Here is a 14289-nt window from a genome sequence, read left to right on the forward strand (position 1 = left end):
GCTGGGGGATTGAACCGCGGTCCCTGCGTTTTGCTAAGCTTGTTCTAAGTAGGTGCTTTAGATCACTGAGCCATCTCACCAGCCCCTAAGCAGGTGCTTTATACCACTGAGCTATCTCACCAGTCCTTCAAATTCTTATTCCTTGATTTTTTTTCTAGGTAATATATATATATGAATTTCATGGAAAAATTCAAAAACTGTCATTCTTCAGCACACACAGGTTAGAAACTGCCATGATCTCTATCTTTGAGAAGGCATACAAATAGTTAAAGAACACCTGCAGGCACTGAGTAAAGATTCAGCAAGCTGATAAAAGCTCATCTTTAGCTATGATTATGCTTTTCCCGCTCCTGTACTCAGAAGGGGTCCTTGAACATCACTCAGGGCATCTGCACAGTGTACTGTGCACCTGTACTGTACATTAGGTGGGGGTGCTGTTCAAAGGAGAATATTAAAAGCAAATATAGTTGAAAATGCAAATCACAAAGCTAGCCAAAGTTACCTAGGGCAGCATGAAACCAGCAATCAAAGGCTCAGAGTTCCTTTATCTCACCCTCAACGGAAAAAACGTTATCACTTTGTAAAATTATAGAAAGATTAAAAATAACTGAGACTAGATGAAAAGATAGTATCATTAAGATGTTTACACTAGGTTATCTAATCTACAGATTCAATGCTATTTCTATTAAATTCAATGATGTTTTCTGCAAATAAATAAAGGAAAACTCATCCTTTTTTTTTTTTTTTTTTGTCAGAACCGGGGATTGAACTCAGGCCCTTGTGCTTGCCAGGGAAGTGCTTATTCCACTGAGCCATCTCCCCAGCCCTCATCCTGAAATTTATATGGAATCTAAAAGACAATAACTAGCCAAAACAATCTTAGAAAAGAATAAAGTTCTTTTCAAAACTTACTATAAAGCTACAGTAATCAAACAGAATGGTACTGGCACTAAAGCAAACATACAGACTAAAGGGACTGAACAAAGAAAGCCCAGATATAAACCCTTATGCATAGAGTCAAGTGGTTTTGCAAGGAGGCCAAGACGAGTCAATGGAGAAAGAACAGTATTTTCAACGAATGATCACAAGAAATAATTGATCAGGGATCCTCAGCGAGCTGTGGCCCTGCCCCCAGGGCACACTGAGGCAGCAAATGAGACTGGGCGTGTTGACATGTGCCTGTAATCCCAGTGCTTGGGAGGCTAAAAACAAGAGGATCACTATGAGCCTGATCTGTGTAGTGAAACCCTGCAGACCCTGTACTAAATACATAAAATAGAAATAAATGATCACATGCAAAAGAATTAAGATGGACCTTTACTTTAAATAAGCAAAAATTAACGCAGAATTAAGTACTAAATAAATGTAAGTTATAATTATAGAAGAAATGGGAAATTCTACATGACTTCTGACTTGGTAATAACATGGCTATGACATCAAAAGCATAAGGCAACAAAAGCAAAACTAGACAAACCAGATATCACCAAAATTAAAACTTTTGCATAACATACAACACTATCAATAAATAAAAAGGCCACCTATGAAATGGGGAGAAAAAAAAATTTTTTTTTTTTTTTTTGGCGGAATCGGGGATTGAACTCAGGCCCTTGTGCTTGCCAGGGAAGCACTTATTCCACTGAGCCATCTCACTGGCCCAGAGAAAAATATTTATAAATTCTATCTATTACTATCTGGACTGTATAAAGAACTACAACACAACAAAAATCCCAATTCAACAAATGGGTAACGGGCTTGAATGGACATTTCTCCAAGAAGATACACAGATGTACAACGAACACAAGGAAGAATGCTCGGCATCACTAATCATAAGAAAAATGCAAATCAAAACCACAGAAACACCTTTATATCCATAAGATGGCTACTTTTAAAATGCAGAAAATAACAAGTATTTGGAGGAAATGTGGATAAATGAACCCTCTTAATGAACTCTTGATCAAAAATATAAATACACTCTATAATACAATAATGGGGCTGGAGAGATGGCTCAGTGGTCTAAAGCACCTACTTAGAACAAGCTTAGCAAAAGCATCAGGGACCGCGGTTCATCCCCCAGCACCACATGCCAGCCAGCCCTGCCCCCTGGTGGGCTGAGCTGGTCTCTCTCTCTCTCTCTCTCTCTCTCTCTCTCTCTCTCTCTCTCTCAAATAAATAAATAAATAAAATTAAAAAAAATACAATAATGGTTCTTCAGAAAGTTAAACACAGAATTACTATATGACCCAGAAGTTCCACTTGATGATACATTCCCAAAATAACTGAAGATAGGGAGCTGGATCATTACACACCAGAGTTCACAGCAGCATTATTTAAAATAGCCAAAAGTTGGTAACAATTTCAGTACATATCAACAAATGAAAGTATTTTTAAAATGTATATACACACAATGGAATATTACTCAGTCATGAAGAGGAATGAAATTTTTGATACACACTACAAGCATGAATTAACCTCAGAAACATCATACTATGTGGGAAGCAGAATATACCAGAAACAAAACAGCAAGTATCTATGATTTGACATTATTATACACTACACAGAAAGGCACAGTTGTAGATAGAAAATCAAAAGGAAATTAGGATAAGAAAGGAAAACAAAGTTATTACTTAGTGGTTTTAGAGCTTCTGTTTCTTTTTTTCTTTCTTTCTTTTTTTTACTTTTGGCAGAACTGGGGATTGAACTCAGGTCCCTGCACTTGCCAGGCCAGCACTTATTCCACTGAGCCATCTCGCTGGCCCCAGAGCTTCTGTTTCGAATGATGAAAAATTTTGGAAATGGTAATGATTGTTTACACAATACTGCTGATACATTTAGTAGACAGTGGTGATGATCACGTAGCACTGTAAATGTATTTAACATCAATGAACGTAACTGGTACAGTACAGATCTCAAGTGTCCCACAGTGGCTCATGTAGTAACAGCCTGATCCACCTGAAGACAATATTGGGAATTGGAGCAACCTTTAAGAGGTGAGGCCTAACGGAAGGAAGTTAGGTCACGGGCAGCACACACTCCAAGGAGATACTGAAACCCGTACCCTTTACTTTCTGGCAGCCATGGGTAAATAGCTTTGCTTCACAATTGTATTCCCCACCATAATGTTTCTGGGCACGGGTCCAAATCAACCAGACTGAGTGACCATTGACTGGAGCCCCGAAAACCACAAGCAAAAATAATTTTTCCTCTTTATAAGCTGTCTGATGAACAGCTATCTAACACAACAGTAAACAAAATAATTAACATTTTATACAGATTTTACCACAACTTCAAAAATTAGCCAGGCTGAATAATACAAGCCTATATAATATAAACCCAGCTACTTGAGAAACTAAGGAAAGAGGATCTTGAGTTCAAAGTCAGCCTGGCAAGAAGTCATCCCAGGGCCAGCAAGATAGCTCAGTGGACTAAGTAACTGCTTAGGCAAGCACAGGGACTGAGGCGCCAGCCCGGCCCACAGGAGTGCTGAGCCAGGCACAAGAGTGCCAGCATAGTGGTGCATGCCTAACTGGAGAAGCTGAAAACAGGAAGATCACTACAAGTCTGAGACCCTGTACCAAAGGTCAGGTGAGACCCTGTACCAAATACAAAATAAATAAATAAATAAGTCATCTCAAAAAACAAAAAAAAAAGTAGATGGCATTTTGAGTCTTTATGAGGTAAAATATCCTTACATTATTTTCACATATAACATAGAATTCTTCATATAAAATGTCTACTTCCTCAAAATTTATTATAGGTCTTTTGGCAGGCTGGACACATCTCTTTATAAACATATTTTCTGGGCTTTATTTTATACATTTTATTCTATTTTGGCAATACTGTAGATCAAGCACACAGTGTTACACATGTTAGAGAAGCAGTCTACCACTGAGCTATCCCACAGTCTGTTTCATTTCTTGATTAATGGTTGGCTGATTTGTATTTAATGTATAATCATTAAACTAAGTACCAGGTTTCTTAAGTTAATAAAGGACAAAAAGCCAGCAGTCATAGTGCTGAGAGGCTAAGGAAGGAGGATCACTCAAGTCAGACCAACTTAGCAAGGCCCTGTCTCAATAACCTTATAAAGGGCTGGGGGTGAAGCTCAGTGTAAAGACCATGGGCTCAATCCCCAGCATTAGAAAAAGAAAAAGTAAAAACAAAAACAAAAACCAGACAAAATATATGAGGTAGTGACAACTAAAAGGTCATTTAAAAAGCCTTATAGTACAGACAAAATTATATATACCAAAGCCAGGAGTGGTGGCACATATCTGTAATCCCAGCCCTCGGGAAGCTGAAGGAGGAGGATTGCTATTTGAGGCCAGCCTGAACTATATCACAAGACCCTGACTAAAAAAAAAAAAAAAAAAAATAGGGCCAGTGATACAGCTCAGCATGCACAAGGTCCTGAGTTCAATTCCCAGTACCCAAAAACAAAACAAATATGTACATATATACCAATATCTAAGTACTAATCCAATAATTGTATATTTAAAAGATAGTTTCATTAGAAGTATTAATGTGCAAATACAAAGCACTGAAGCATAAGGTACTTAAGTCAAGGCTATAAGAGGATAACCAAGTAAGTACAAACTATTATAAAGAATATTAAAATAGGAAGAGACCAGAGTAATCATCTAATTTTTGCTGTTATAGAAGAAATAAAACATAAAAGAATAAAATATTGCTACAGCTACTCTTGGAGTTATTCCCAAGGTATTTTACCTGCCAAAATATAAGCTTACAAAAACAGCAACATATGTCCAAGCTCATTATAAGTAAATATCTTTTTATATTTAAAGGTTCCTTAAAATTAAAAAATTGGATAAAAGGGTAATAATGAAAGAATCAGATGCCAGTAGAATTTAGCTAGTAGCAACCTTCAAAATCAGACTGAGTTCATTTTTTTAATGCTAAATAAAATCTCAGAAAGAAGAAAAGGTTACCTACAAAAGTATCACATATACATGCCAACAGCTAAAACTTTATTTCCATCTTGGCATCTGTAAATAAATAAAATCATTACTCTGGTCTCTTTGGATGCCATATACAAGGCCAGGTCTCCAGCCCACACGTGCTTGACAGTATTGTGTACTTGCCTGTAATAGCGTGACTGCAGGTAGGTTGAGCACACAGCTTTAGAAACATGACTGGCAGAACCGAAGTCGATGACCTTCACACGGTAGGGCTGGCGCACCGGATCCACCAGCATAATATTTTCAGGCTTGAGGTCAGCGTGGATCAGACCCAGACTCTTGAGCTTCATGAGGGCTGTAGCTACCTGCTGTAAGATTGGCCTGATATACTTGAGTGGCAGTGGACTAAACTTATTCTGCTTCAGAAAATCATACAGGTTCTGCTCCAACATCTCAAACACAAGGCAGGTGTGATTCTTATGCTGAAAGCACTCATAGGAACGGACAAAATTGTACTCATCAGCATTTTCACTGCTCAGTCGGGAAAGGATGCTCACTTCAATCTGGCCTTGTCTGGCGTAGGATGGGTGGTTCTTTAAGATTTTAATAGCCACAATTTCCTTGGTGCTGCGTTTCCAGCACTTAGCCACCTGCCCAAATGTCCCCCGGCCTAGGAACTCCAAGACTTCATAGCTGTTGGTCATAGAACAAAGGATCTCATGCTGGACCAGCTGGTAATCCCCTTCTCCGCTAGAACTGCTACTCTTTGTGGTCACAGTGGTGGTTGTGGCAGCTGCACCCACCACAGTCCTGTTTTGCAGCATGAGAGGTGGATGTTCTTCTATGATCTGCACACTACCGTTGCTGTCAACCTCCTCACTTTTTCTTTTCAGTCCACATTTTTGATATGGCTCAAGCAAAGAAACGTTGCTTCTGTGCGTCAGGGTCTGGCTGTTCTGGAAGGTTGATGTGGCAGCACTGCCTGAGCTATCCGCGGCTGTTACAACAATGTGCTCCACCGCAGGAGCTGGGAGGAGGAGACCCTGGTCGTAAGCAGGAATACTGAAATTTGCTACCTGGTGAGAGGAGTTGGCTTGCCCTTGTGTGGCTGGGAGGGTTTTGCTGTGGGTATAATATTTGTCGTTGCTGCTCTGTCCTGAAGCATCCCAGCCAGAAGGCTCTATTTTCAGTTTCTTTGCACTGCAGAAGGCACTCGACGACACCGATGGGGGGGAAAACACCTGCAGCTGTGATGCCATACCTATGGGGACAAAAAGAAAAATGAGGCCATGGGTCAGACATGCACGGCTGCACAAGAGCACGTATGAAAACACTTGTAGGTGATAAAAGAAACATGATATAATAATAGTTCCTTTATTTCAAAAGTTAATTCAGTCTTAACCTACATTCACAGAAATACTATCCAGAAGTAAATACAGGAGTGTTCAGCTTTGTCTACTACACTTGAAAAGGATCAGTGACAACTGATAAAATAACCAGTTTGATGACAAAGGAAGAGTATCTTCTAAAGAGATAAAAAGAAAAAAGAAATGAAACCATTTTTGTGAAAATATGAGAAGAAAAAGTAACAGTCCAGCTGTCCTTAATATCCTTGACTCCTCAATCTCAGTAACAATAGATCCATAGACTTTTCCAGGATAAAGTCAAACATTTGATACAGCATTCAAGTCATTTCATATTTATCTAATCCTTTCTTTTTTTCTTATACGGGGGATCAAACTTGCAACCTTGCACTTGCCAGGCAGGCACTTGTGCCCCTGAGCTACCCCTGGCCCAATCTGTTCCAATCTCAACCACCTGACCCTCCAACTTTTGGATTCCTTGCCTTGCTTCATACTTTTTCTCCTTTTCAGTAATTACTATCCTAGCACACTCCTGTAATCCCAGCACTTGGAAGCCTTGAGTCAGGAGGACTGCTGTGAGTTTAAGGCCAACCTGGGCTACACAAAAGAATTCAAGGGAAGCCAGTATTACATGGTGACATCCTGTCCCAAACAAACAACCTAAGATTAGTGACTCTAAATTCTCTATCTCTAATTCAGACCCCTCTCTCTTCAACTTCAAGCCATATATCCCAAGGCCCATTTCATAGTGCAACTTGGGCATCTTACAGACAATTGTAAGGATAGGAGTTGGCTTGCCCTTGTGTGGGTGGGAGAGTTTGGCTGTGGGTATAATATTTGTTGTTGCTGCTCTGACGTGAAGCATCCCAGCCAGAAGGCTCTTCAATGTTCAACATTAAAGTTAGAGTCTGAGTTTTTTCTCAATTATGATATGGCACTACATACCCAAGACTCCAACCAAAAATTGAAGCATTGAGCCTTGGTTTCCTCATCCATCTAATGGTACTAGCAATACCTAACCTACCTGATAGGGTTGTTCTGAGAATTAAATGTCATAATACATGTAAAGTGGCAGTGCCTGGCACACATTTAATATTACTATCATATTCATTTTTCTCTCTATCCCTCCACATCTAATCTCTACCTCATCAATTTTATCTCCTACTTATATTTCAAAGCAGCCATTTCTCTCTACATCTATTGATACCATCAAATTGCTAAGAGCCTCCAAATTAATTCCTTTAAATGCATTCAAAGAATCTTTGTTTTTAAATAATGCAAATCAGATATCTGATCTCTACTCTTAACCACCTTTCTCCTTCTTCCCCCAGGGTTCTCCACTGCTTTGAGCATAAAGATCAAAATCTTCAGTCAGCCATAACAGCTCTCAAAAATATGCCTTACCACACTCCCCACTCTGATTCCTTCATTTCAGCCATAATGTCATCCTCTTTCAGTTTTTGGTTTGTTTTTTTTCTTTAATTTTAGAACAGGATGTAGAGTGTGTACAGGGTCTCACTGTGGTTTATAGCCTCCCAAGTGCTAGGATTACAGGCATGCGCCACCATGCTCAGTCTCAATCACTGTCTCAGCACACCCCTAGGGGTGGTGCTGGCACCGCAGGCCTAGGGATCAAACTCCTGGACCCTGTATCTGACTAAGAAGGCGCTTTAATCCACTGAGCTATTTGGCCAGTCCTCTTCCTTCAGCTCTTGCAAGATCACTCCATATTCTTTCAATGTATTCAGAACTTTCTACTGGGAATACTGTTCCCTGATACCTCTGCCACATGAACACTGCACCCTATCATCCATCCCCACCCCTCCATTCCCACAGCACCCTCTTCTTCCATTTTTAATAGAAATTATTTATTGCTATGTTCCAACCCTCAGTGTAAGTTCCATAAGAACAGATACCATTTTATTCCTTGCTTGTATCATAAACTACTAACATAGACATTATTTGAGTAGACAAATTGACCTGCTTATCAACCTCATACTACGACTCCCTGCCCCTCACACTAAATTTCAGTATTAGGTCCGGCAAGATAGCTCAGCAGACTAAGCACCTGCTTAGGCAAGTGCAGGGACCAGGGTTCAATCCCCAGCCAAGCTGGCTCCACCCCTGGGCACACTAAGTTGGACACCAAGACAAAGCATGGTGGCACATACCTGTAATCCCACTACTGGGGAGGCTGAAAATAGGATCACTATAAGTCTGATCTGCATAGGAAGACCCTGTTCCAAATACATAAATTCAAAACATAAAATAAAAATAAACTTCAGGATTTTCAAACCCTTTTCTTTGTTAAAGGTCCTTCTCTTATATCTGTGTGTTCCTTAGAAATTGGGAGACTTCTCCAATACACTCCAATGCATGTATTGTAATTTTACTAATAATAAACACAACTAGAAGATATGGAAACATAATAAAAGGTATGGCAGAACATCAACAAGCAATGTATACATTTCCTCCAGCTTGACAATTAAAAAACACCTGCACTGGACTAGTCAGCTAGAAAGAAAAACGTATCTTCAACCTTCAGTTTCTAAATTGTAGGTTGAATTTACTTTTCCTCTTATATATATAAATTTTAAAGAGAACAAAACAAATTAAAATATTAGGTTATTGCAATTTGTGATGCTATAAATATACAATATCTTGTTCTATCTATATGATGATATAACACCAAATACAATAAAAATCTGAAACTGTATAACTTTTATAAGATTTATTGATTAATATATAGATAGAAGTACTTCTTTTTTAAAGTATTTCTTGTTATCATAAAACTCAGCCAAATTAAACAAGAAAAGGAAGCAAATCTAAATTTGTCTTCCACATGGAAAAAAAGCTTTGTAAATGAGAAGAAGAGGGACTGAAAAGGGAGGGTTCAGAGAATGGGGAAGAAAAACTAGTTCTATCGTGTACCAGTACAAATTATCTATGATGAATGTAACTGTTATGTATATCTAAAATGTACCAATAAAATCTAATTGAAATTTGTTTTATCTGTTGAGCTGCTAATTTTCACACTATCGAAAAATAAATACAACTTTTATATAACTAGAAGTACCTAGTGAAATAATCTGAAAACAAAATTTGCAGTTTGTAACTATCCAGGAGCAGGCCTTCATAAAGTAACACTGGAAAGAATTCAAGAAATGTAATATCAAATTTTTAAAAATATGTCCATAAAAAATAAAAGCTGGCAAGGACGGAAAGAAAAAAAGAATCATTTTACAGTGCTGGTTGGAATGTAAAGTCAGATGGCCACAATGGAAAACAGTAAGAAGATTCCTTAAAAAAACTAAAACTCAGAAATACTACATCTAGCTATACCACTCCTGGATATGCAATATATCTGAGAATAATGAAGACAGCATACAATAGATACAACTGCATACTCCACTTTTGGAACAACATTCACATGACAATTCTGAACCACTATGGGCCCACAATAAATGAATGAATGAAGTAAATATCATGTACATATACACTACACAATGTATTAGTCATAATGAAATCATAGCCAGTATGGGGCTCACACCTGTAATCCCAGCACTCCAGAGGCTGAGGCAGGAAGATCGCTCTGAGTTCAAGACCAACCCAAGTTACAAGTAAATTAAAGCCAGCCTGAGCTGCATAGCGAGACCCTGTCTAAAAACGACACACAGAATGAAATCATGTCACTTTCAGAAAAACAGATTGAAATGGAGATAATATTAAGTAAAATTAGATATACACAGAAAGACAAATACTATATTGCCAATGCTTCCTAATATGTGGAAACTAAAAATTAAAATTAAAAAAAAAAAAAACTTTTAAAGACCTGAAAGTAGGAGAGAGGGACTAACAGGGAGAGTGCCAAGTGAAAAGGGAGAAAGAATTTGAATAAAGCAAGATACAGGAATGTACAGAAACCTAATAATCTGTACAATTAATGAGTTAATAATACTTGTCACACACACCTGTAATCCCAGCACTCAGGAGGCTGAAGCAGCAGGATCACCACAAATTTAAGACCAGCCTGGGCTACATAGTGAGTTTAAGGCCAGCCTGCTACATAATGAAATTCTGTCTGTAAATATTAGTTAGAATAAAAATTTTAAAACAAAAATAATCCCATGACTAAAGTAGTCATTATTACTGCAAACTTACTAATAAAACTTGTGCATGAAAAACGTTCAAAAGTAGAAATTTGAAAATATTGCATTGGAGAGTAAAGTAAGTGCCAGGTTTTTTTGTTTTTGGGGGGTTTTTTTGTTTTGTTTTTTTGGGGGGTTTTGTTTTTTTGGTTTTTGTTTTGTTTTGTTTTATTTTTAAGGAAGGGTCTATAGGGTATTCAGGGTCTCACCACTAGATTGGACTCTAGTGATCTGCCTGTTTACAGCCTCCCAAGAGCTGGGATTACAGGCACGTGCCACCACACCCAGTCTCAATTGCTGTCTCAGTGTGCCCAGGATCAAACCCCTGGCCCCTGAGCCTGCTTGCAGGCGCTTTAATCCACTGAGCTATTTGGCCAGCCCGTAACTGTCAGCTTTTTACCAATAAATAAAATAACAGACAATAATGATTTCAAATCATGGAGACTGAAAAAGCACAAAATTCTAAGATAAGATATAAAAGGAATATAATTCTTACTCAGAAAGGCAGACTTAATTCACCCAAAGGGAAAAAAGGAAGAACCCAGAATCTCACTGCAATGGTGTGCTGTATGAAAGTCAGCACACATCTTACTACTAGGACCGTTATAAGGTGGCTGACACATCCTGACCTCAGCTAACACAAGGGAGGAAGACAGAATCAAGAGCCTGTAAAAAACACACTCAAAAAAACCAAAAAACAAAGACAAAAAAACACCCTCAACCATTTTTATTTATACGACACTCTGAAGTTAAGCTAAAAACAGCAATTTCTACACATGATAAAGATGCTATACCCCAAATATTTGCATTGCATTTGCAAATAAGGAGGCAATTAGGCAATTATCTGCCTTGCCAAAGACCTCCCCCAACAAAAAAAGGAACAGAATTAAGATCTATTTCATTTTTACTACGTAAGACTGTCAAGCAAATTACAAATATTTTCAATTCACATGAGAATCATTCTCAACAAATTAAGTTACTTCTTTCCGGAAATGTTGCACATCTTTGCCCTAACAATAAACAATGTCTTCTTCACTTCAAACCCCACTTTCCAAGGACTTAACCATTTCAATATAATGACAAATTTGCCCACTGCATTAATCTCAAACTAATTAAAAGGCAAAAAGCTACCAGGAGTCCTACTTATTGCTAAAAAGAAAACTAAGTCACACTAGAATCCATGATTTTCATAAAGTCAAATAAACAGCTTCTCCACTCCCTGGGGCAAGGTCACAGCTCTCAGCATCATTTAACTGGATCCCACAGTGTAAATCCTATAAACTGACTGATTTTTTTTTTACAAATAATTCAAATATTATGGGCCTGAATGGAATGATTGGGTGTGACAATCAAGTTATCATTCCTTAATGCTTTTTATCCTCAATCCTCAGTGACTTCCATCTTTTCCCCAGTATGCCTATAATAAATTCCTGCTGCTAGTACTCAGAGTCACCTCTGTGTCTTTAATACAGTTTAACAATCGGTGACCTAAATAACCTAAATCAGTACCACATCCTGGCTTTTCCCAAAGTGCTTGTCATTGGCTGACATGTACACAAATGCACATATTCCACAGCACACAGAAGACAGGAAAGAAAGAAAATAAGCTTTGAAAAAGTAAAACAAGACAATCTTGGAAGAAAATTATTTTATCTGAACACCTAGATGTCTCTAAACTCAGTTTTCTCCACTACTACTGTACAATTGTAAGCTACTTATTCAAACAGGCCAACTTGTCTCCCTTCAACTGATCTGAAATCTTTCTAACTTCTCTGATTCATCCTTCCCCTTATAATGGAAGCTTTCGAAAATGTGCATCTGGAAAAATACGTATCTGCTCTCCACTTAATACCTTAGGATAAGGTCCAAACACTCTAGTTTGTATTGCCAGTCTTACAAAACATTATCATTTACGTAGTCTGGTTCCATCCACACGCCCAGGCCCTCACTCCTCCAGTATCCTTCTCTGGTTCCTACAGTAAGTATTACTTTCTCCTGCCCTAGTTCCTTCATAAATAATGTTCCTTTTCTGAACTCTATTTTTCCCAATTGACCTTTTCCTAACTTCTTATCCTTATAGTCTCTGCTTAAAATTCACTACATCAGTGAGGCAGGACTGTTGATTTGTATCAAAATCTCTTCTTGCCTTTATCCCAAGCACATGACAGGTCTATGTTTACTCCTCCACACCAAGGGAAAGTGGTGAAATGGGTGAAATTTTCATATTTTCCTGTCCATCAGCAGGAACCTATAAAACCCAGCTTCTACTATGAGACAACATCCAAGGAGGAGCACAGCAACAACATGGCAGGAACACAGGTCCCTAAGTAATCATGCAGAGCTAAGCTACCTGCTAACCTGGAATGACCACTGAAACCAGGAACACTTGCTTCAGGTTGTTATATGAGAAACTATTTTCCTTCAGCTAGGTTATTTAGTTTGCCTCAGGCTGACACACTCAGAAAAGCCCTCCCAGGGACCACTTCATATTAGGTTAGCTCCTGGTAAAGGGTCTCACAGCACCCTCTACTACTAATTTATACTTAGCACTTTTATATTACCTATTTCTAACAGACATACTGAGGACGTACTACCACTCTGCCAAGGATTGCTCTGAAAACAAGATAACAGTGATATTAACAATGAACAAAATCCTCTTATTTTCTAGAGTTGACATTCTATTGGAGACAAACACACAAGCACGCATGCATGTGCATGCACACAGGCACGTGCGCACACACACATACACAAGCAAGCAACAGATAATGATTAAGTGCTATGAGGAAAACAAAACACAATGATATGATTGAGATGGTGGTGAAGGAAAACCTTGGGCAGTGGTGGCATCTAAACTGAGACCTGGGGCCGGGGAGATGGCTCAGTGGAATAAGTGCTTCCCTGGCAAGCACAAAGGCCTGAGTTCAATCCCTGGTACCGCAGTAAATAAGTAAATAAATAAATAAATAAACTGAGACCTAACAAAAAGCCATTTCGGTAAAAAGGAACAGGAAGTATAAAGATAGGAACATGCTTGGCCTGCCTGAAGAAGATGAAAACAGATGGGAGTAGAATGATGGAGAAAGTAAAGGTAGAACCCACTGAGGCAGGGAGGTATCAAATTATGTACTAACTGTGAGCAAGTCTGGATTTTAAGCATAACCATTTGTAATTATTTGTTTCAAACTTGACTTCTTTTCCAGCCAAATATTTTGTCCCTAAGCTACATCCACAGCTCACTTATTTTTAAACTGCAAATTCTGTAAGGACAAGCCTCAAACTGCAGAGCAGTGGAATATCATAGTGTCACAGCAGTTTTCCCTTTTCTTACATTTCTGGTGGGGGAAGGAGGTTAAGACAGGATCTTGCCATACAGTTTATGCTGGTCTTGAACTCGCCCTGTAGCCTAAACTAGACTTGAACTCTCAGTGATGCTTCTGCCTCGGTTTCCCAAGTGCTGAGACATTACAGCTATGCTCCACCATTCCCAGTTCTTATTTTAAAGAGTTATCTCTAGTATCTACCATAATGGCTAATATACAGTATGCACCAAATACCTGCTAGAATTAATGACTATAAAGAGATCACATTAATTTTTGATATATAAAGTCTCCTCCCAGAAAACCAGGAAAATATTTCTAGATTTAATAATCAAATTCAGCAGTGCAGCTGGATATAAAGTCAACCCTCAAAAGATCACTAGCCTTCTTATACACAAACAACAAACTAAGTGAGAAAGAACTTAGGGAAACAACACTTACACAGCATTCCAAAACATGAAATACCTAACAATCTAACAAAGGAGGGTCAGCCAGATAACTCGGGATGAAAGCGCCTGATTAGGCAGATGCAGGGACCAAGGCT

General features: G+C 38.5%; 1 protein-coding gene across 4 annotated transcripts in view; it reads right to left on the minus strand.

Annotated features, from left to right (window-relative positions):
- Hipk1 (homeodomain interacting protein kinase 1) overlaps positions 1-14289 on the minus strand; it is a 65758-nt gene that overhangs the window by 44413 nt on the left and 7056 nt on the right. For all 4 annotated transcript variants that reach the window (XM_023701792.1, XM_004641685.2, XM_023701791.1 and 1 more), the window contains exon 2: positions 5100-6177. In XM_023701792.1, coding sequence (XP_023557560.1) covers positions 5100-6175 — 1076 coding nt within the window. In that variant the 5' untranslated portion in view covers positions 6176-6177. The remainder of the gene's footprint in view (positions 1-5099; positions 6178-14289) is intronic.

This window comes from Octodon degus, unplaced genomic scaffold (genome assembly GCF_000260255.1).
Source record: "Octodon degus isolate 3935 unplaced genomic scaffold, OctDeg1.0 scaffold00140, whole genome shotgun sequence".
Classification (NCBI taxonomy): Eukaryota; Metazoa; Chordata; class Mammalia; order Rodentia; family Octodontidae; genus Octodon; species Octodon degus.